Source organism: Ursus americanus, chromosome 1 (assembly GCF_024610735.1).
Source record: "Ursus americanus isolate L20-20 chromosome 1, mUrsAme1.1.p, whole genome shotgun sequence".
In the NCBI taxonomy this organism is placed as follows: Eukaryota; Metazoa; Chordata; class Mammalia; order Carnivora; family Ursidae; genus Ursus; species Ursus americanus.
Window position 1 is genome coordinate 9,919,142 of NC_142127.1, and position 23,963 is coordinate 9,943,104.

General features: G+C 37.6%; 1 protein-coding gene across 15 annotated transcripts in view; it reads right to left on the minus strand.

Moving 5' to 3' along the window:
* Positions 1-23,963, minus strand: part of PTPN4 (protein tyrosine phosphatase non-receptor type 4) — a 206,984-nt gene that overhangs the window by 17,380 nt on the left and 165,641 nt on the right. For all 15 annotated transcript variants that reach the window (XM_045804102.2, XM_045804104.2, XM_045804108.2 and 12 more), the window contains 9 exons: positions 21,071-21,230; positions 17,678-17,761; positions 17,528-17,584; positions 11,224-11,380; positions 7,996-8,162; positions 6,853-6,943; positions 6,709-6,770; positions 4,163-4,309; positions 2,071-2,199 (listed from right to left, as the gene is read on the minus strand). In XM_045804102.2, the coding sequence (XP_045660058.1) occupies positions 2,071-2,199; positions 4,163-4,309; positions 6,709-6,770; positions 6,853-6,943; positions 7,996-8,162; positions 11,224-11,380; positions 17,528-17,584; positions 17,678-17,761; positions 21,071-21,230 (1,054 nt within the window). The remainder of the gene's footprint in view (positions 1-2,070; positions 2,200-4,162; positions 4,310-6,708; positions 6,771-6,852; positions 6,944-7,995; positions 8,163-11,223; positions 11,381-17,527; positions 17,585-17,677; positions 17,762-21,070; positions 21,231-23,963) is intronic.

Sequence of the window (23,963 nt, forward strand, 5' to 3'; positions counted from 1 at the left end):
AATCATATAAATAGGCAAAAACAAAGATACAGAGAAATGTTTAAAGAAAACTAAAAAAGTGTTTGGTGAGCAAAAATGGTAGAGAAAAAATTTGAATATTCAAGCAAAGTTGGGCTAATTCTGAAAAACACAGTGAAATCATGGAAATTAGGAAAATGAAATTTCAAAATAAATGTAGATTAAAAACCGGAGATCACAAAACATAAAGTCAAATCAAGGCTTAATTCTTTTTTGGGAGCCAAGAGTCAGTAAAATAGAGAAAGGTATTATTACTGGATTTATACATCTTGGTTTAAATATTGCCTCTGCTGGTTAAGGCACTTAATATTTTTTTTGAGCCTTATTTTCTTCAACTGAAAAATAAAAATAAAATAACATCTATACCTCAAAAGGATAGTCTTGTGTTGAAAGGATTCATCTAAATCACCCAATCAGCTATTAAGAATCATATTTTCAAAAACTGGTAGCTATGGTCATTCAACACTATGAAATCTGGTTATTGTCATTTACATTAAAGGGGACTTCCAGAAAAGACCATTAAAGTACAAGGTAATTAAGAAAAGGACTAATGAACGAATTCCCAAAGAGATCTCAGTATAACTAATTTTTAAGAACCCTGTGAAATGAATTGAAGGTATCTAATACAGACTACCTTTGATTATTATTGTTGAAAGAATTTAATGGTATCAATAATTACAAGAATGGGTAATGTTAAATGGATATTTATTACATTCTGGGGTATGTCTGTCTGTCCATCCATGTATATATGTATTTGGTATGTAAGCAAATGTATTTTCCCAATTATATTTGTCTCAAACTTTAAAAACTAATTTGTGTCTTGGCATAGTTCTAAGGTGCTCAGGGTTTGCAAAGAAAAGCCACTGTAAGTTTATAAACTGCCACAGGTAACCTATAGGTGGAGCATAAAGAGATTATGCTGAAGAGATAAATATTATTTTATATGGCCAATATACAGTCTTTCATACCCATTTGGGAAAATGAAGAAATATCTTTCTAACTTACCTTGTTACACTGGACCATGAGCTACACAAGCCCTAAATCCATTCTGATGGAATCTCTAGTCCAGAAGATTTTGAAAATTTAATTTTTTATGTCTTGTAACTTAGCTTTATTCAGTACCAGATACTTTTACTATAAATCCCCTTGGGTCAGTAAAGCTTCTTCCCTTTAGGTCAGTAAAGCTCTGTCTTGTTGGGCTCCTTTATTCATACACAGGGAGGTGGAGTGGGATGGGGAGGGGGATATGAAGCTTTCATTTCCAAAGGCTCAACCACTGATGGGATAGGCATGGGTACTCAAAGCATGTGGTATCTGCTCTTCTCTAGCAATTACTTTTTTCTTCTTCAAGCCCCCTTCAAAACCAAAGGTGGCTACAGGGGAATATCTAGCTGTAGGCAGTGAAAGTGGGGTGTACTATCTTTAACAGCTTGACAAGACTGGCAACATGCCACGCTCTACACACATCTTCCAACTGAGTTACTGAGCCATCATTTACTAATCAGTTTCCACTTCTGGCTCTCGATTTGGAAGCCAAAGAGGAGTGACCCAGGTAGCAGAAGGAACTAGCAATTACAAAGCTATAATCTGTCTGCTGTCAGAGGATCCTGCCTACAATCTTTTCCTTCTTAATACTGGGGAGACTGTGAAATTGTACTCCTTTACCCTTTTACAAAAAGGAAAATAATTTGATAGCTCTCAATTATTCTTTGTATTTCCACAGATGTACTCAAATACTTTATTGATATTACTAGCAGGAAGAAATCAAACACAACCCTGGCATAATTTTTGTGACTAGGCAAAATATTAAGAGTAGTATTATTTACTACAATCTTTTTTTTTACTGACCATATTTACCTAGAGAAATTGAAAATACATTTAATATAGTAGGAGAATATACTTCATAAGATTCCAAAGCATTCCAATGAAGCAAATTCAGCATTTTTAAAATATTATTTCCTAGTAACCAGGACTCAAAACATTTTCAGCTTTCAAAGTTTTTACCTTGAACATAACCATTCTACTGAATGGATGGATATACTGCCTTCCTACCTCTTGGTTAAATAGTGTCATCTTCCTGAAGATATATGCTGTATTTCCTTCTTCTGAGTGGCAAGTGACTTGATAGCATCCATAGGATGAACTTCCTGTGGGTTCTGGCCAATACTGGTGACACTTAACCTGACATCAATAGATTTAAGAAAAATATATAACTTAGGGTCTCCAATTTTAAAACGTCTCAGTTTTTAAAAACTTTCAAGCCTACAGAAGTTACAAGAATAATTTGATGAACCCTCATATATCCTTCACCTGGATCTGCCAACTATTAAAATTTCTTCATCATTTTTTTTCTCTTTGTAATAATAATCTGTTTGGATATATTTAGAGACTGCAAATATCCTGTTTATTACAAGTTTTCACCCAATGTTTTACCATTGTTGATTAATTCTTGCCCGAATCATTTACTACTATGAGAGTGGCAAAAAGGTGCACTAAATTCAATATATTTTTAGATTTAAGTTAACAACGAGAAAGAATCTCTAACTAAAATGCCAATCTATTTATTCATAATTAGGATATTTAAAAAAAACAGCTTTAGTGTCATACAATTCATACACCATACAATTTACCCATTTAGAGCACACAATTGTCTTCAGAACTGTACAACTCTCAGCACAATCACTTTAAGAACATTTTTTCACTCCCCAAAGAAGTTCCATACCCATTAATAATCACTGTGTGTTCCTCTATCCCAACCTCTTCTCTCACTCTGGACCTAGGCAAGCATTAATCCGCTTCCTGTCCTCTATGAATTTGCCTACTCTGGACACTTCAGATAATGGAATCACATAGTATGTGGTCTCTGGTGACTGCCTTTGTTCACTCAGCATAATGGTTTCTAAGGTTGTAGCATGGACCATTTCCTCATTTCTTTTTACTGCCAAATGATATACAACTATATGATTACCCCACATTTTTTTGTTGTATTTCAGTTGTTTCCACCTTTTGGCGATTACGACTAATGTTGTTATGAACATTTGTGTACAAGTTTTTGTGTCGACATATGTTTTCATTTTTCCTGGGTCCACCAAGGAGTGAAACTACTGAGTTATTAACTCTATGGTTAGCCTTTTGAAGAACTGACAGTTTCCTAAAGTGGCTGCATCATTTTACAAATCTATCAGCAGTATAGGAGCGTTCCATTTTTCCCACATCACTGTCAACACTTAGTATTATCTGTCATTTTTATTTTAGCCATCCTACTGGATATGAAGTGCCATCTCTTTGTGTGTGTTTTTTAAAAATTTTATTTATTTATTTATTTGTCAGAGAGACAGAGAGTGAGCACAAGCAGGGGGAGCAGCAGGCAGAGGGAGAGGGAGAAGCAGGCTCCCTACTGAGCAAGGAGCCTGACGAGGGACTTGATCCCAGGACCCTGGGATCATGACCTAAGTGGAAGGCAGATGACTGACTAACTGAGCCAACCAGGTATCCCTCTCTTTGTGGTTTTGACTTTGCATTTCTCTGGTGACAAAATGATGCTGAGCATCTTTACATGATATTGCTGGCCATTTAAATGTCTTCTCTTGAGAAACATGTACTCAGAACGTTCGGCCATTTTTAAATTGGGTATTTAGCATTTCATTGTTGAGTTGTAGGAGTTCTTTATATATTCTACATACAAATCCTTTATCAAATACATTTTAATTCACTTAGATAGTAACTGATAATAATAGTAGCTAACACATATCACATTTATTATGTGTTAGTCACTATGATTTTAATAACACCACAAGAAAGTTAAAGGTTACAAAAAAGACTAAATCAATGTGAATTTTTTTTTTTTAAGATTTTATTTATTTATTTGACAGAGATAGAGACAGCCAGCGAGAGAGGGAATACAAGCAGGGGGAGTGGGAGAGGAAGAAGCAGGCTCACAGCGGAGGAGCCTGATGTTGGGCTCGATCCCACAATGCCGGGATCACGCCCTGAGCTGAAGGCAGACGCTTAACCACTGTGCCACCCAGGCACCCCCAATGTGAATATTTTGACCATATATGCAATGTAAGTTGAAAAAAGCCCAAGGGGGGGGAGGAAGAAAGAAAAAAGCCCAAGCAATGTGTAAGATTCAAGTATGACTTACTCTGCCACGTTCAACTTGTGTGGTCAACATTACAACCATAGAGGAGCCTTGTTCCCAAGTCATTTGCCAGAAATCTGTACAAGTGTGTGGTAATGGCCCTTGACAAGCAATATACTGATTTATAATGCTAGAAGAAGGTATTTCCATCTAAAAAAGCAAAGGACACAAAATTCAAGTGTTTTACATTATTATTTTTTGCTATGATCAAGTATATGAAAATCATCCACCAAATAATAACTGAATACAACTAATCTAAATAAACTGCAAAATCAGTAAAATAAGCCTTTACCAATGATATCTTTAAAAAGGGAAAAGAGAGAGGGAAACGAACCGTAAGAGACTTTTAATGATAGAGAATTGAGGGTCCATGGAGGGAGGGAAGTGGGGGAGGGGCTAAATGAGTGACGCGTATTAAGGAGGGCACTCATTACGATGAGGACAGGGTGTTGTATGTAAGTGATGAATTGCTAAATTCTACTCCTGAAACCAATATTATACTATATGTTAACTAACTAGAATTTAAATAAAAATTTGAAAAAGAAAAAAAAAACCCCTATCTTTAATAATTTCTTTATCTGTAGAAGAAATTTCTCAGTAGTTATACATATTTATCTTTTAATTATTGGAAACAGAAAGTTAAATATTTTCCAAAGCACTCTTACAGATTTAAGAGCAGCTTTACAGGAAACCCTGTTTTACATGCAGAGAGTTGGTATAGAAATAAAAATACTTGTCTCTAAACACCTTATTGGTAAAATTTGCAAGGAGCAAAAATACTGCCATTTGTTTTAGTTCAGACTTTACAAATTCTGTATACATACATATACATATAAAAAGATAGTAAAAAATATTTTAAATACATTATTTTCAGGAAGAGTAAGATCATGAGAATTTGGGGAAGATGAGTCATCATCTTACTACATTTTGAGACTTAATGAGAAGAAGAAAAGGTGACACATGTACCATGGCACTGGAAGAATACCAACGGTGAATAGAGAAAAAGGTCTCCCTTCCTATCCCAGCCTCCAAGTCATACCCAAGAAAGCAATCCTTTTTTCCAATTTCTAATATATCCTTTCAAAGATACTCTATATACAACACACAAATGTAGATGCAAAACTCTGTTTTCTGTAAAATATAAAAGGTAGCTTATAATGTTGTTCTGCACCTTGTTTCTCTTTTTCTGCTTTATCTTTGAGATGTCAGATTAGTACATAAAGTTTTATTTTTTTTAATGGCTCTGTGTATACCATAATTTATTTAACGAACACTTAAGTTGCTGGTAATCTATTTGCTATCATAAACAAAGCTGTACGGAATACTTTTTGTGAACTTAACACTTTTCTTAGTTACCTCTCTGAAGAGGGTATACCCATTTATACTTCTACCAACAATGTATGAGGAATGCTTGTTCCCTGACAGTCTCCTTAATATATGATAATCCCTCATCCACAATTCTGAAACTCCCAGTGCTGTGAAGTGTAAATTTGTCCTTTTTTGGGTACACCTGACCTAATCTGGACTCATCTGACAGCAATATCTGACTAATCTAAGACTACTTATAGTCTTTACAAGTCCCACTCAGTGGGAGTACCAATGGTTTGCTATTGAGTATCAATACACTGATTACAGGGTAATGTCTCATAGTCTGCTAGGGATATTACGTATTACAGTCTATGAAACAGGCACTGAATAATCTTTAAAAAAATCCAAAAAAATTCTGAATCCTAAAGTATATTTGACCCCAAGATTTCAACTTGTAAATGATATTATCACACTCTTTGATATTTCAAATCTAATAGGTGCAAAACAGTAATTCCTTCCAGTTTTGATTTGCACTTTTCTTTTTGTGAGTTTAGACAAGATTCTAAACTTAGAAAAGTCTTTTCCTTTCTGAGATTTTAAGCCATTCTCATAGATTTCCTCCAAGTATTTTCATGATTCCATTTTTTAACATTTATATTTTGACACATCTAAAATACGCTACATTAAGAGTGAGTAGGTGAAGTCTTTATAGATAAATGATATGAAACATAGATCTGTTTCAAACAATCTGGATGTGTGGGGGCATGAGTAGGCGACAACTGTTGAGCTGAGTGATGTATATATGAAGGTTCATTTTACTTTTCTTCTACTTTTATATGTTTGAAATTTTCTACATTACAGAGTTAAGAAGAGAAGTTAGTAATCCCTTTATCCCACTAGAAGGGAAGGAAAACCTCCTTACAATGATATATTCTAGATTATATCTAGATATATTACTCAACCCATTCACTAGATAATCTATTTTTATCTTCAATGATTTAAAAGGTCATCTCTACCATAAATAAAAGTCTAAAAATTATTTCAGCCTATTTCTGGACTATTCTATTCCACTGCTCTATGTATATGCTAATATGCCAGTACCAACTATTTCTTTAACATTAATTTTATAACTAAATTTCAATATCTGAAAGTGTTAATATTCTCAAGGTTAAAAGGAACCTCAAAGTTTATAGTGGTCCCTCTTATTCCCAATGACAAAGGTATAATAAAAATAAACTTACATTTATGTAATTTGCATTGATATAGTCTTCATTACCCTTTAAAATGACCCGTGTAGCATCATCTGAAAAAAATTTAAAAGAATGTTTTGATAAAGCTATACTAAAAAAATTAAACTGAACAAAACAGAGATGGTAGATACTTACAAGGCGAAATATCTCTGTATCTATTTTTGGAAATATTTTGAGGTAATTTGGCACAAGACATTGTCATTCCAGGTTTTTTCCGATACAGTTGCTTAAAAAAAAAAAAAGGAGGAGGGATATAAGATGAGTCCAGCAAGCCACTAAGAGATTCTGTTTTGTTTTTCAGAATTAATTCTACGCTAACAACAAACAGGTTTTTTCCTTGGGGTACCTAATCCATACAATAATGTACCTTAGGCTAGTAGGGCATTGAACCACATTTGCGAACTGAATTCTGCACAATTTCTGAAATGAATTATATATTGTATTTTTTTAAATGATAAAACAATTGAAAATAATTTTGCTTACAGAAACGTATCTGAAGTTATGAATAGCAAGTGTGCAGAGAACATTTAGCTCTCATTTAATTTGGAGAGGTTTACACAGTATATGAACCAAGAACTTTTTTTTCTTTTTAAAGATTTTATTTATTTACTAGAGAGAGAGAGAGCACAAGTAGGGGGAGCGGCAGGCACAGGGAGAGGGAGAAACAGGCTCCCTGCTGAGCAGAGCCCAACTTGGGGCTCTATCTCAGACCCTGGGATCATGACCCGAGCTGAAGGCAAATGCCTAACCGACTGAGCCACCCAGATGCCCGGGAAGAAGAACTTCTTAAAAGAAAACTGACATGCCCTAAATGATTTACAGTCACAAATGTTTTATAGTCACTTATCAATAGCACATACTTTAGAGCAATAACTATTAATGATGATCAACCAGAAAAAAATTAGAGGAGGATGAAACATGATGAGGTACAAAAGTTATTTTCCTTTAACTAAGGATTTTTAGCTCTGCCATAGCCTATCTTCATCTAACACCTTTCATTAAAATAGCTATTAAATTATAGAAAAAAATTTAGTTTGATGACATATATATAAAATCTCCTTATTCCTCTCTTTTAAATAACTATCTATTTATGTAACTATAGCTAGTATTTTGGGAGCAATGTTTAAAATTATGTATTTTAGAACATTTTTTATGTCAAATATTTCACAGAATATCATTGTAGTTTATAAATTATAAAACATAGATTAGGCAGTTAAGAGACCATGAAATTAATTAGAAAATATGGCCCAACACCCTTTCCTTTCCAATATTACTTACATCAAATTGTGTCAGGACTGTTCCAGTGATAAGCCCCTCAGCTAGCTGGATCATCGACTCCCGCAGGGAATGGTCATCCTGATGGACACTATCTAGTGGGGCTTTCTCAGGAATGTACTGGAAGTCTGGCTCATTTTCTAGCTTTTCTTCCACTACATCATATACAGCTAAAAAAACAAAAACAAAAAAGCCAAATGGAAATCTCAATCAATTGGCAAAAAGAAACTACCAGATGTGTTCTTTAATTCTGTGTCAGGAAAAAGAATTCATCAGATCTGAGTCTGGTGTCACTGTGTAAGAGACAAAGTGGCTGTGAAGTTGAACTTTGCTATATCTTTTACGGAAAAGAAAACGTCCTTGGCCATATTGCTGAAAATGTCTGTAACTTGAAGAAACAGAAAAAGAGGAGCTGCCAAGAAGCAGCTCAGAACAGACCTGCCCTTAAATTGTTAGACCTAGAACAAAAGTGGAAACAGGGACCTATATACCATATATACAGATATGAAAAGGCACAAATAACTTGAATAGAGTGTTAAACAAAATCTGTTCTATCCTCTTTCCTCAACACATCTACAAAACCTGGGAGGCCAGAATCCATGGTCACGGTAGTATGAAGAGAGCCAGACCCCAGACTCTGGCCTGCAGCCCGTCTTACTTCTTTTCCCACCCTAAACTCCATTCTTTAATATGGGAGCCTCTGAACATATGTGCGAACATACCAGTACATATGTAAGCCTGTTCTCCACTCCTCTACAAACTGCTGCCTCTGAGCTACCCTGCTGGCCTAGGGGTATGTATACTGTGTGATCCACCCCTGGGAGAATGGACCTAGGGAAAATAGCCACACAGGCCCAGGAAATGGAATCAGAGCTATCTGGACAGAGAACTCAGGGTTGAAATGAGGTGGTCAAGAAAAGAAGTGCTCACAACTGATAGCTTGGCATGCCCCCCTCGGTCCCACAAAATCCTGATCCCCACAAATAAGGGCAAATACTGAAAGAGTAGAGCCAAGCTTGGGGCCTCTTTTGCCCATGCTTAAGAGGTCTGGTTCCTGTTCAGATGTGTGCACTTCTGAGAAGAATAAACTTCTGAAAAGAAGAATGAAAAGAAAAAAAAAATGTGTGAATGCATTTTGTGTAAGAAGGAGATTTAAAGGGAAAAACCCCAGAAAAACAAGCTGTTTGTTTTTTTGATACTTTTTGTAAACACAGTTTTAAAGTTTGATTATATGTTGTTTTAAATAAAAAGGGACACGATAGACTCATACTAAAAGTAAATACAGGTCCCAGTCTAGATATTTTCTTTTTTAGAGAAAGCACACACACATGCAAGTGGCGGAGGGACAGAGAGAGAGAGAGAGAGAGAGAGCGCAAGAATCTTAAGCAGGCTCCATCCCTAGCATGGAACCACACACAGGGCTCCATCTCACAGCCCTGAGATCATGACCTGAGCGGATGTTGCCACCCAGGCGCCCCCCCCCCCCAGTCCAGTTTTTGACAACAAAACAACAGAAAGATCTTTTGCAAAGAAACAAGCCCTAGGTGGTTTCCTCTCCTAATTTAAAAGTATTAAAGTGATTTGGAATTGCAAAAAGACACGCCTTTTCCATTATATGGGATTTTGTTCATATTCTGGTTCTGTATAAGTCATGAATTTGTGAGCAGATAACTGAATGTCTTGGTGCTAAAGTGCCTTCAACTATAAAATGGGGATAATTCATCTATCTCATTGGATAAAGATTAAATGAGAATACACAAAATAGCCCAGGTGCAGAACTTACTATTAAGTTCCTTAGGACCTGTTATCAAGAGAAAACGGAACAAATAAGATTGAGAGAATATTATTCTTAGTATAAAATTTAAGTTGCATTATGTGACAGAAAATGCCTAATAATGAATCACCTAAATACCAGGCCTAAATGAATGAGTTCCTTGAAAAGTCAAAATAGAATGTTCTGTTGAAGTCCTGTGACTTTTCACAGAAAATTCTAGACCACGCATGCAGAAAAACACAAAGTAGAGAAGATAAAATGAAAATGCCTGTTTGTACCCAAGAGACAAAATGAGAGTTCTGTATTATTCTTTTAAAGGAACTCTCTTGGAAAACTCTGCAGGGTTGGGTGGGCTGGGGAATGGGTCGATTCTAACTACATTCTACTTCCTTATGGTATATATTCAACAACTGGTAGCGAGGCATTAACCGACAATTACTTTTGTGGCTAAAACTATGATTAATGGCATACTGTTCAGAACGAAACTAGAAGAATGTGTCTAATGTTAGGATATAGGCATATGAGAGCTTCTCAGAGGAGGTAAAGTGTTGTGGGAACTTGAACATAAGAACACTGAGGGATGTGGGATTGTTAAACTGGAGAAAAGGGAAGGTTTCTGGTAAAATTAGCTATTGGCAAAAAACTGAAGGAAGGGGGATTTAACTTATTCTGCACAGTACAAAGGGACAGAATTTGGAACAAAGAGACTGAAAAAAGATGAATTTTTAGTTCAATTAAGTGGTCAAGCTATCCAAAGGGAAAATGACCTGCTTCAGGAGCCACTGAATGCTGCACACTGCAGGATGATCCTGAGGCTGTTGAGAGGAAACTCGAGCAATCGGCAAAGGAGCTAGAATGTATGGTATTAAGGCTTCGCTAAACCTGGAACTCTGGCTCTGAATTAACAAGTCAGCTGTCCAGAGAAGGACGTGACATGATTAGGCTACTGGCATTGTCTACTGCCAACAAAGACGGGATTTTTAAAAATGCTTTAACTATAGCTTGTTACGGAGTTTTCTAAAAGCGGTTTAAAATGTATCATCTATTTAACAAGTATTTACTGCATACGTACCACTAGAGCAACTGAGGGAAGTGGGAGCCATTTTAGCTATGGTAGTCAGAGGAGAAGGACTTTCTGGGGATGACATTTGAGCAGAGACCTGAATGAAGTGAGGGTGTAAGTCATACCAAAATCAAGGAGATTTAGGGAGAAGGAACAGAACAAACAAAACAAAACAAAACAAAAAAACGCCAGCACAGAATTGAGTGAGCAAGGCTGTCTGGCAGGAAAGGGGCCAAGAACTGAATTTTAATCCAAGTGTGAATGGAAGCCACTGTGCTTTGAGCAGGAAACTGAATGACATGATGTATGTTTTAAAAAGCCCACTCTGGTTGCTGTGTCTAGTAACAAATATTAACAGATCATAAAAATATCCAGTGTTGCATAGAGTACTTACCATTAGGTCGAACCAGGAGTACGAGTTCCCCAGAATGTCTCTCACAGCTAGCTTTAATAAACAGGACAACTTGATCGTGGGTATGTTCTGCAATGTCCCGACCATTGATCAGTACAACTTGGTCCCCTTCATTCAATCGAGGGACACAGAGGTCGGCCTGTAATGCAACATAAATAAAGTTTCAGATGTGCACATGGCTTTCTGAAAGTAAACCACAGGAATTTATTTTTATAGATTCTACAGTAGGAGAAGGAAAAGTACATAAAGAAAAGCATCCATCCATTTATTCATCTGTTTGTAAAAAGCAGAAATCTAACTTTCCCATGAAGCTACTTTTTTCCTTTTTCTTTCAACAACTTTTCCCCTGATGCCCTATTATATGCCTAGATACACAGATAAGATTAATGACCTCAAGGTGCGTACACAGTGGCAGCCCTTACTCTGCACTGTCCAGATAGGTACAGATTCCATACCACAGTTCAGTTAAATAACACCAGTCTCCCAACAAGGTTCAAATTACAGTTACCACAATATATTAAGTGTGAATGACTGCATAAAGTACAAGCTTTGCTACTAGCTCGTGAGTCCACAATCACTACAGAAATAACAGACACACATCACTATCAGTGACCAATCACATCACTTCCTTCAAAGTCTGCGGGTGATGTGTTGTGCATCTGTTACTCAGTGCGCACAGACAGCGCAAAGCAGGTACTGTGTCACCTCCTCGTCTCCCTAAATCTAAAGAGGCAACTGGCCAGAAAAGCTAAAAACGCAGCGAAGAAACAAAAGGGTGATAGTGACGGAGGTAAAATTCAGTCGGACATAAACCGCTGACAGTGGAAATACTGACACTACTACTGTTAAAGAGCTCCAGACAAGCAGTGAAAGGAATTCAGTAAAGGTAGACTTATTAACATAAATGATGAAAGCGGTTCTGATGAGAAGGATGAAGGTGTCCTAGAGGAAGTGATGCTGGCAAAAAAGTTCTCACTGAAGGTCACATTTCCCAACACTGAAAATGCACCGATAAAATGCTGGAAGTGAATTCAAATTTAGAAATGATTAGGACAATTTGCCAATGCAAGAAAAACACTCCCTCTGTATTTTAAGTTATACAACAAGAAAGGGCAACAAGCTACTTGTTCAAAGTACCCGTGATAAGTTTCCACAAGGACATAGAACCTTTATTTCTCAGTATTTCTAGTGGTTTGAATTACAGGATACTAAACCGGTATTCGTTTTACTATTTTTTTACCTCCCTATACACTTTTAAGAGAAACAGAGATTTCAATTATTTGACAAAAAATGTAAAGGTCATAGAAACTACTATAACTTTCTCCACTGACTATCAAGATGGCTTTGACAGTTTCAGCCTAAACAAACATTTTTACTGTCCTGCATGACCGTGCAAAGTGAGGACTGCCTGCATTTTATTGAGAAAACAAAGACATAATTAAGCTAAAAGAGGTAAGCAGAAATACGGATTGCATGCTCCAGAAACACAGCAATGAGAACATACGGAAGTCAAGTCTGAAGGCTGATAGGTTAGACAGAGAAGGAAATGATTGGGTTGGACCTTACAACAAAGGAAGCTTGAAGAAATGAAAGCACAACTACTCAAATTCGTAACGAACAGAAAGTTAATAAAATCCAACAAGGTATTGTCACTAGTGGAAAGAGCACTGGTCTAGGAGCCAAGTTCTTTTTGCTGCTTATGAAGTGTGTGTTTTTAAACACCTGAAACTCTGAAAACGGAGCAGATATCTGCACAAATTATTTCACAGAGTTGCAAAGACAAAAATGAGATAATTCAATGCAGAGCATTAAAATCTGGAAAATTCAATTCAGAGGTTATGACAATTCTCTCTAGTTGTTTCTCTCTCTACTTCTCGTAGTGCAGCAGGTGACATTCATATACTCCCTCTGTATATGAGGAGTGCAGTAGTAATGTGATACTTTTGTATATCAATTTAGTCCCAAGTTTTTGAAGTGCCTTTGTAGGACCCAAAGAGTAGTGACCTGGGAGGTGTCAATGGTACTAGGAGGTATGTAATGGCCAGAGCAAAGAGTTACCCTCTCACCTTATTTTGTGGATGGTACAGTTGGCAGAAAAGAGGAGGCAATCCATGTGATAGGGAGAGGCTAGCTATGCATCTCTCCTACTGTACCGTACACATCCACTGGTATTTCCAGTTCAGAGACTGAGGCTAATGGGCCACTATAATAACCAATATGCTAAAACAGGCAGGTAATTTTTTTTTTAACTTTATCACTGATGGGAACTCTTATACTTAATCTGCTTTTCATCAGGTTATGTTCATAGATTTCTATTTGCATTCTGACCTGGAAAGTCTAGATAAGCTGTTTGTTTAAGCAGATTTTGTTGAAGCAACAGCTACTGGCTCAGAGATAATCAGACAGAAAGAAAAAAAGGAATTCAATTGGAAATTGAAGAATTGGGAATTATTTCATCCATTTCAGAAGATGTCCAATATAAAAAATAACATTAAAATATTTGAAATCCTGTTCTTTTCCCCCAATCACCTAAAATGAGGTTTCCAACTGGAACACTGTGATGGTCTCCATATTAATAAGATAATATAAAAATGATAAATTTCTATTGTTCTAATTTGTTCTAAATTCAGCCAATATTTAAAAAAATTATTTGACAGAGAGAGAGAGAGAGAGAGCAAGCACGCAAGTGGGGAGGGGGCAGAGGGAGAGAACCTCAAGCAAACTCCCCGCTGTCACAGAGCCTGATACAGGGCTCTATCCCACAACCCAGGAGATCACGAACTGAGCTGAAACCAAGCACCGGACCTTAAACAACTGAGCCACACAGGAGCCCCCAGCCAATGTATTTTTCTTTTTGAAGAATTTTTTTTTTTTCCTTCTGGAATCCTCATTCTTCCTCCCTTATGCTTCACTGTTTTTTCTTTTCTTTTCTTTACCCATCCACCTTTCTTGTCTCTCATTCTCTGACTTTTAGGAACTTTTGTGTCTTCTCTTATCTCTTAAATATGGATCTGTTTTCTAGCCTCTCCTTATTTTAGGTAGACTCTCCACCCAATGTGGGGCTTGAACTCATGACCCCAAGATCAAGAGTTGCATGCTCTACCAAATGAGCCAGTGAGGCACCCATTAGCCAATATTTATGGAACATAGTTCTACATGACAGAAAGGAAGAATTACCAAGAATTTGTATAGCCTAAAAAGAAAATTAATAGTCACAGCATTCTGTTTGGAAATGAACCTGTCTATACAAAGTTCCCTGAACATCTCTGACTTAATTGAAAATGATACACATTCACTGCTCAGGAAAATTAATATTTCTTTTGTGTCATTCACTGACTACTGCAACTGGCATATAAGTAAATAACACCCAGTGCTCATTGCATCACGTGCCCTCCTTAATGTCCATCACCCAGTTACTCCATTCCCCCACAACTCCCCCCTCCAGCAACCCTCAGTTTGTTTTGTATGATTAAGAGCTTCTTATGGTTTGTTTCCCTCTCTGATTTCCTCTTGTTGCATTTTCTATAACACCATCTTACACGGACGTATCTCCATACTTACATGGAGCTACATCATCCATCATTTCAACAGCTGCAAAGCAGCATATAATTTATTTCACCAACTCTAATGATGTACATTTTTGTCACCCCATCTTTATTATAAACAATATTACAATGAACATCCTTGTGTACCCTTTGTTCCCTAGTCCAACTGCTTCATTAGAGGCAATTGCTAAAAGTGGAATCAAAGGGTCAAAAGATATGTATTTGATTTAAAAAAATTGTAGTTTAAGTTTCTGTTTTTAGTACAGTTATATAACACACAGGTCAAAGAAATGACTAGGTCTATAAGATTACTAAGACAAGAAACAATTTCTTGTGTTCCTCTCTACCACCTCCCCACCCCAGGCAACTTCTTTCAACATTTTACCTATATCTTTTGTATCTACTTCAGTATCTCTAAATAACATCCTCATTTTTTTTTCTTTAGTTTTCTATTTTATTTTATTCTTATTTTACTTTTTTTCTTTAAGATTGTATTTATTCATTTGAGAGAGAGAGAGAGAGACAGAGTGAGCACAAGAAGAGGGAGGGGGAGAGGGAGAAGGACAAGAAGACTCCCCACTCAGCCAGCAGCCCAGACGTAGGGCTTGATCCCAGGACCTGGAGATCATGACTCGAGCTGACAGCAGATGCTTAACCATCTGAGCCATACAGGCGCCCCTTTTGTTTTCTTCTCTCTCTCTCTTTTTTAAAAGATTTAATTTATTTATTTGACAGAGAGAGAGACAGCCAGTGAGAGAGGGAACACAAGCAGGGGGAGTGGGAGAGGAAGAAGCAGGCTCCCAGCGGAGGAGCCCAATGTGGGGCTCAATCCCAGGACCCCCAGGATCATGCCCTGAGCCGAAGGCAGATGCTTAACGACTGAGCCACCCAGGCGCCCCTAGTTTTCTGTTTTAGACATTGTCCACAGGTGAGAATTTAGCAATCTTTCACCTTCTCATCTGTGGTCTGTCCCAAACACCTATTTCCCATTACTTATGTACTAATAAATAATTTGGCTACTTCCCTCATCTCTGTCCCCATCCTTCACATGCAGAATAGGTTCAGGAGGCATTTTATACATCATATCCCTGTCCTGTCCCCCTGCCCACAAGTGATTTGTTGAAAAATGGACATCTGATACAAGCTGGATCTATGAAGGACTTACTAAATTGGACTGAGGTTTAATGCCTCTGGATGGCTGAGCTGATAATATACGAATCTGGAAGTTACCATTAGCCCATCATATCAACTGAGAATAGTGGTAGCCATACAATTTCTCTTTAGTAGAGATGCAGGGGTCAAAATCATATCTGAAAGTAGAGAGTGTGTGGTGTTATAGTTATAGGACTAACCTGAAACTTACTAGGTATACTCTTTTTATTTAGACTATATTTTATTTAGAGGAGCTAGAGAGATAAGGCTGATTCCCTACACAAACTGGTTTACAGAGAGAGAAAAGTGGAATATAAAAAGAAAATAGAGATGAAAAATAGAGAGTCCTGATGTTCATTTTAAAGGTTTTTTTTTCTAGAGGTCTAATTGCATCCCTATCCTTGGGTTTTGTGAGAAACCTCTATAGCTATATGATTATGTGTATGATTTTGTATTTATGCTTAAGCCAGGGGTATTCCAGAGCACCCTGTTATTTGCAACCAATAAAGTCCTTAACAACCAGAACCAAAACTATGTATCATGAAATCCCTGATCAGTCTTAATTGTCATCTTCAAACTAACTTTAAGGTTGCTGCAAAGCACCAAAAAACAGCATAACTGGCTTTTTTCTCTCAGGCTGCTGGTGTGTACCTGCCCTAGGACAGGGAGAGGGAAATGATAAAAGGTGCTGATTGAAAAGCCCCTGAAGACCAGGTAAAGTAGGCAAAGACATAAATGGGAATTTGAAAGCAGTATTTGTTACATATAAGAGCAATAAAGATAACACATCCATAATTAAGAATTATCCTTCTGAGGAACAGAAAGTTCATGAGTGCTGAAGGTGAATGAAGGGTACAGGTGGGTTTATCATAATGGGTACATAGAGTGTTTACTTTTGTTAAAATGTTTAATATACTGTAATACTTTATTTTTAATATGTTTCAATAAAAAGTTTAAAAACTGTCCCTATAGGGAAAACACTGGTATCATTTCCTTTTTTTTTTTAAGATTTTAGTTTTTATATGACAGAGGGAGAGCACAAGCAGGCAGAGTGGCAGGCAGAAGGAGAAGAAGAAGCAGACTGCCCAACGAGCAGGGAGCCCCATGACTGGAAGGACTCCAACCCTGGACCCTGGGATCATGACCTGAGCCAAAGGCAGCCACTTAACCAACTGAGCCACCGAGGAGTCCCACACTGCTATCATTTCTATTTAAAGTAAATTTCTTAAACACAAAGTAGGCAAATAGACTGTAGATAAACAATTCTAAATGAAAAAAAAAAAAAAAAAAAGCAAACAAAAAAGAAAAACAAATTTTGCTGTTTAAAGGCGGTCTTTTCATAGAATCTTTTAACACTTTAGAAACACTGGAAGTTATATACAGCTTCTTTACAAAAACAGGGATTTAAAAAAACTCTTATAGACTGGAAATAAAAACTAACTTCCCAACAATATAAGAGAGTTAGTCAACATTTGATACTTGATGAATTAAAAGAAATTATTAATTTATTCCTTTATTTAAATTAATAAAAATAAAATGAGTACATTTTCTTGAAAACAGGATTTACTTGCAAGATTTAGATAACTCACAGGTGTTCCTGGTGCTACTCGGGACACAATCACAGGCATCTTCTGATCATACCCTCCCTGAACAACAGAGCAAGTCAGATGTCAGTCAAATATTACCAAAACAGACACGCCTTAATTTAAAAACTGAGTACAGTGCAAATTCTAGATTACCTTTACATTGAATCCAAACCTTCCATTTTCATCAGGTTTCATTCTGATTAGAACAAGATTATCTTGTGGAATACCACCATTAGGCTTAAAAAGACAAAAACAAATAACTTGTAATTTCCCCATTTATAATCTCTCCTTCAAAGATATACATGGTGTATGCTTTTTGTATGTTGATACTATCTACAGTGTATTAAAAAAATCATAATTTAAATTCAAATGTTAATTCAGGAAAGTAAATTCTAATAACTTGCAGTTACACCAACTAGATACACTCTCCTTGCCCCTGCATGCTAGGCTAAATGCAAGGAGGAACAGGCATTATGAATTAAGTTACCAACTGCAATATCCCTGGAACCCAGCTCAAAGCTCTGCACAAATGTGTTCCTAAGTGTTAAAAGAACTCACATTTCTCCCTCTGCTTTTTCAAAACAGCTTTATTGGGATATAATTCACATGCCATCCACTTCACCCAAAGTGTATAATTCAGTAATTTTTACTATAGTCACACAGTTGTAGAAACATCACTACAATTTAATTTAAAAATATTTTCATCATGTCCCAAAGAGACCCTGTACCCATTACCAGTCATTTCCCACCCCTCACCCTCACTCCTTAAGTCCTACTCAACCACTACCTATTTTCTGTCTCTATACATTTGACTACTGTCAAATCTCACATACATGGTCATTTGTTACTGGCTTCTTTCACTGAACATGTTTCATGTGTGCTCTTTCAGGGGAAGTATCTGGCTAATTCTTGCTTATCTTTCAAGACACAGGTCAGAGATGCTCACTTTGGGAAGTCTTCCCATAACCCTACATCTGTATTAGTTATTTGTATATTCTTCCCTATAATCACATCTAAATGTATTGCCTTCAAACTGTCTTCCTCCTTGCTCTAGACCCAGGCCCTCTTCCAAACTCAAGGATATTGCTATGTCAATTCTCTACTCCTCTATATTATCCATTTCCTCCACCCTTCTGAGAAATACTCTTATTTCTCCCCTTAAAAAAAAAAATAATAAAAGAACTTTCACTGGTCTCTGCTTCCCCACCTATCTACTGCCCTGTCTCCTTCCTCTTGCTGCTAAACTTCTTTAAAGAGTTGGCCACATTTACTGTCTCTATTTCCCCTGATCCCAACCTCCCAGAGTCATGTTTTTATCTCCAGTGCTCCATCAGCTATTCTAATTAAGATCACCAAAGAGTTTCACATTGCTATATCCAGTGTCCAACTGTCAACCCTCATCCTACTTGACTTACCAGTAACACATGACAAAGTTGGTTCTTCTGTGACTTTCTTCCCGTCAGCCAGTTAGCCAGTGGACTAGTTTCCTTCCTACCTCACTGTCTGCATCTTCTCGGTCTCCTTTGCTGGTTTCGTCATCTCCCTAATGTTTACATTTAGGAGGGCCAAAGGCTCACTTTCTAGAACCTCTTACTTAGTTATCTGCACACACCACACTTCCTTGGCGTTGTCTTCCTGTCTTGTGGTTTTACATACTGTCCACGTGCGCCACCAAACCTCAGTGTAACCTCTGGCTTGGACCTTTCCCTTCAACTCCAGAACCGTACTGTAAATGGATTTCCAGCAGACATCTCAAACGTGGCATGTCCCAAGCCGTGCTCCTGATATCCACCTATACCTGGCTCCACCTTTCACATCTCAGAAAACGGCAACTTCATTCTCTTAGTTGTTCACGCCAAAAACTTGGCTGTTACCTTGGATCGCTCTCTTTCTCTAGTACTCCACACCCAATCTCTCAGCATATGATGTTAGGTTTGTTCTCAAACTATCCAGAATACAGCCACGTTGTCCTCCTTCCACTGTTACCATCCGGATCCGAATCACCCCCACATCCCTGGAATGCTGTACGACCTCACACCCACTATCTTTACTTCTGCCCTGCTTTCGTCTGTTTTCAATACAACAGTCAGACTGACACTGTTACAACTTAAGTGACATCATGCTGCTTTTCTCCTCAGATACGTCCCACCTCTTTTGCTTCCTATCTCACTCAGGGTTAAAAAACAGAATCTTTAAATTTGGCCCTCTCCTCCTCTTTATTAGCTTATTTTACTCTGGCCACACTGACTCCCTTGGTGCTCCTTGACCGTATCAAGCACACTCCTTCCTTTGCACCTCTACCCCCCAGCTCACCGGTTCTTCCACTAGATAGCTCTATGACTCATCACTGAGTTCATCCCTGGCTTCCACTATTCAAAGTTGTGGCACTCCACTCTTGAAATTCTCTGGCCTCTTCCGGCTTTACTTTTCTCCTTAATCTAATATGCTATATATTTAAATTACTTACCTCGTTTACTGTTTGTCTTGCCCTTATCCCCAGAATGTAAGTTCCTTGAAGATAGAGTTTTTTTGTTTTTTCCCCCTATTTTATTCTGATATATCCCTGGTGCCTCTAATAATGCATGGCACACAGCAGGTACTCAACAATTTTTGCATGAATGGACAAACAAATTAGATTGCAGATTATTTAACAGCAGGGACCAGGTCTTATTTGTCTTTATATTCCCACTACCCTGCAAAGAACCCAATACACAGAAGGACCTCAATGATTATGAATGAATAAATGATACATGAGAATCACCACACAGGTAACACCACAGTTGTCGTTCATTTTTTCTTTTAAGATTTTATTTATTTATTTGACAGAGAGAGAGACAGCCAGTGAGAGAGGGAACACAAGCAGGGGGAGTGGGAGAGGAAGAAGCAGGCTCCCAGCAGAGGAGCCTGATGTGGGGCTCGATCCCATAACGCCAGGATCACGCCCTGAGCCAAAGGCAGATGCTTAACAACTGAGGCACCCAGGCGCCCCTCACTTTTCGTTTATTTACATCTACTTGAGAAAGCAATGAAAATTCATAAATCTAAATTTAAAGAGGATTCTAAAAATTCATAAATCTAAATTTAAAGAGGATTCTAAAAATTTACCATTTTGTTGTGGTAAAAGCACGTTCTCTAAGGGAAAAGTACCAACATAATTCATAAATATATTTTACAGAACAGAGAGTGATCATATACTCCAGGGACCTGTACTCAATTTCAAAAGGTTGATGAAAATGATAGTCTCTGCATTCAGCAAATTATATAATAAAGTTAGTTGTATTTAATGCATTATTAGCGTTTGTTCTGAAAATGTATGCTTTGCAAGACTAAAATCAACATAAATTTGTCAAGAATGAACTTTTAGAGCAATGATAAAAGGAAATTCCACAATTGGGTTGTATCATGGCAAAATTCATGAGCAACATATGATGAAAAAGAGAAAGTACAGTAATATAAATTACAGACAAAACATACCACAGTATAAAAAAATTTCACTTCTGATTAAAAAATTTTGAAGAAATATGAGAATATCTGAAAGCTACTTACAGTAGATTTTTCAGAAGAAGATGGAATATCAAATGTTTCATTAATATGGTTTTCCAGATCTTGTTGAGAATGTGAATAATGAATTTGGTTCCAACTGTTTTTCTTTGATTGTTTGGGTGGTAAAGCTGGAGGCTGCCCATCTCCAGGGGTCTCCTGTGACCTGGACAGAAAAAAGGGGAAAAAAAAAATGAGTATTTTGGAAGCTGTCTTCTAGAATTGTTATTTTAAAAGCTAGGGTCGTGGCGCCTGGGTGGCTCATTTGGTTAAGTGTCTGCCCTCGGCTCAGGTTGTGGTCCTAGGGTCCTGGGATCGAGCCCCGCATCCGCATCCTGCTCTGGCTCCCTGCCTAGTGGGGAGCCTGCTTCTCCCTTTCCCTCTGCCCCTCCCCCTGCTGCTTTTCCTGCTTGTGCTCTTCTGTCAAATAAATAAATATAATCTTAAAAAAAAAATAAAAGCTAGGCTCAATCAACTCGGATATTTACAATGTCTAGTAAGAGACAAGCTTTAAATATTCTATTTACAAGTGCTACTGTTTAATGAAACCTTTCTTAACTTTGACATTTAAGTAGTACATCAAATTCCCTACTTTATCAAATCTGTAAACAATTCTACATAATAATTAAATATACTTTATGGGTATCACAATGAAGATATCTATTAATCTACTATAACAGTATATACACCTTTCCAAAACACTTTAAAAATAATGTTATCAGTGGAGTCACATGGGTAGCCAGGGAAAAAGGCAGACAAAGAGAAATCAGAATTGAGAGTTGAGCTGTTCCACAGATAAAACAACTGGTACAATCTAGAGAACTTGTGATCGGCCCAATTTACTTAGAAATAAAACACAAGGGATGCCTGGGTGGCTCAGTCAGTTAAGCGTCTGCCTTTAGCTCAGGTCATGATCACAGGGTCCTGGGATAGAGTCCCACATTGGGCTCTTTGGTCAGGGGGGAGCCTGCTTCTTCCTCTGCCTGCCACTCCCTCTGCTTGTGTTCTCTCTCTGACGAATAATAAAATCTTACAAAAACAAGACAAAACATACAATTCATGAAAGTAATGAACTCAATGCTCACAAAGATTAGAATCTGAGTAAAAGTGTTGAGCTCACTGAGGAGATAAAAATGGACAAGACATTGTTGGAGTATGTAATTTAAAGAAACAAAATCCAATTAACATTAGGAAGAATAAGCCTCAATTTGTGACAGCAAGAATTAATAAAAAGAGCTAAGTAGGAGAAGCTTCAAGGTATAAACAGTAGCTTTTTTAAGATCCAGCACAGTATATGTAATAACACTACTTGTGAGTTTTTCACAAGGCCAGAAGGGGGAACCAGTGGTTCAATTTGCATCCTAGGAAGCATTCATCCATGGAGGTTGTGGAAGTGAGGAAAATAAGGCAAGGGGAAATAGTTCTTGGTAGGAGCAGTGACCATTTCAGAGGTTATTATTAATCTCTGTGATGCCAGGAGGTCTTTGAGAAAATAAAAGAATTACTGTCCCATTGCCTAAGGTCTCTTAAGAGAGTCGATAGCTGCTGTATCAAGTTGCACGGCGGCTGCTGTACTATCCAGACACAGATTTCATTCAGTTTCTGCTTTTTTGAGTGACAACAGATGCCCAAGATACAAATTGTAAGGTCTTGAGGAAGTGGAACTGCATTAGATTGTATTATTGTTCAAAAATCATTCTCCACTCTCTCTGGCCGACATTAGGCTTGGCCATAGGCCTTGCTCTGTCCAATGAAATGTAAGTAGAAGGGGTCACTTTTGAAAGGACACCTGAAGAAACAGCTCATGATTCATCATGCGTCTCTTTTTCCTTGGCCATCAGACTAGCCATGCCCCAAACAAGAGTATGGGTCCTGCAATGGACATGACATGGAGTAGAGCCACAGATGATCCATGATGTACATATAATGTAAGAAAGAAATAACCTTTATTGTTATAAGTCACTATAAGTTGGGGTAATTTGCTACCACAGCATAGTTTATCCCAAGAAAACAGATACAGAAATTAGTGTCAGAGCGGCTCTTCGGTACATATGCTCTCCCCTGGCAGAGAAGGTGTGAACCTTACTTAGAGGCTCACTGCTTGCTAAATACCTGGTAGATACAGGTGATGAAGATAAAAGTTTTATTAGTGCCAAGGAAGTCAGCCAGGATTAATAATAAATGGTTTAACTGTATAGCCCTCCAGGGAAGTTTCTCTTAAGAGAAAATAGTCATTCCAAATTTCATAATGTAATATAAAACTTAATCATGAAATAAGTAGGTAAACCATAATGCCCACTCAGTCTAACTTTCTACATAGAAGTCTTTAGGGAACACAATGCTCTGAATTCTGAGAAGTCTGTAAGGACTGCATCAAAGAACATACCTCTCTTTTTCAGCAAAGCCTTCTTTGAGGTCTACCTTGATGGTCAGAGACTCCAGGTACCAAATGTAATAGTTTTTATTCTACCAGTTTTAACTGCCAAGAGCCCAAGCCTTTAAGATCCAATATATTCAAGTGTTGCTAATCCAGGAAATTGTTCCCACAGATGAGAATAGAGACATGGACCTCAAACATGGCCTGCTGGAAGGGATTAGGACACAAAGACGGACACATCCCCTGGCACAGCCTCACAGATGTGACATTTCTAAAAAGCAGTTGATCAGGGGTGCCTGGGTGGCGCAGTCGTTAAGCGTCTGCCTTCGGCTCAGGGCGTGATCCCAGGGTTCTGTGATCGAGCCCCACATCAGGCTCCTCTGCTGGGAGCCTGCTTCTTCCTCTCCCACTGCCCCTGCTTGTGTTCCCTCTCTCGCTGGCTGTCTCTCTGTGTCAAATAAATAAATAAAATCTTAAAAAAAAAAAAAAATAAAACATAAAAAGCAGTTGATCAAAAGCAGT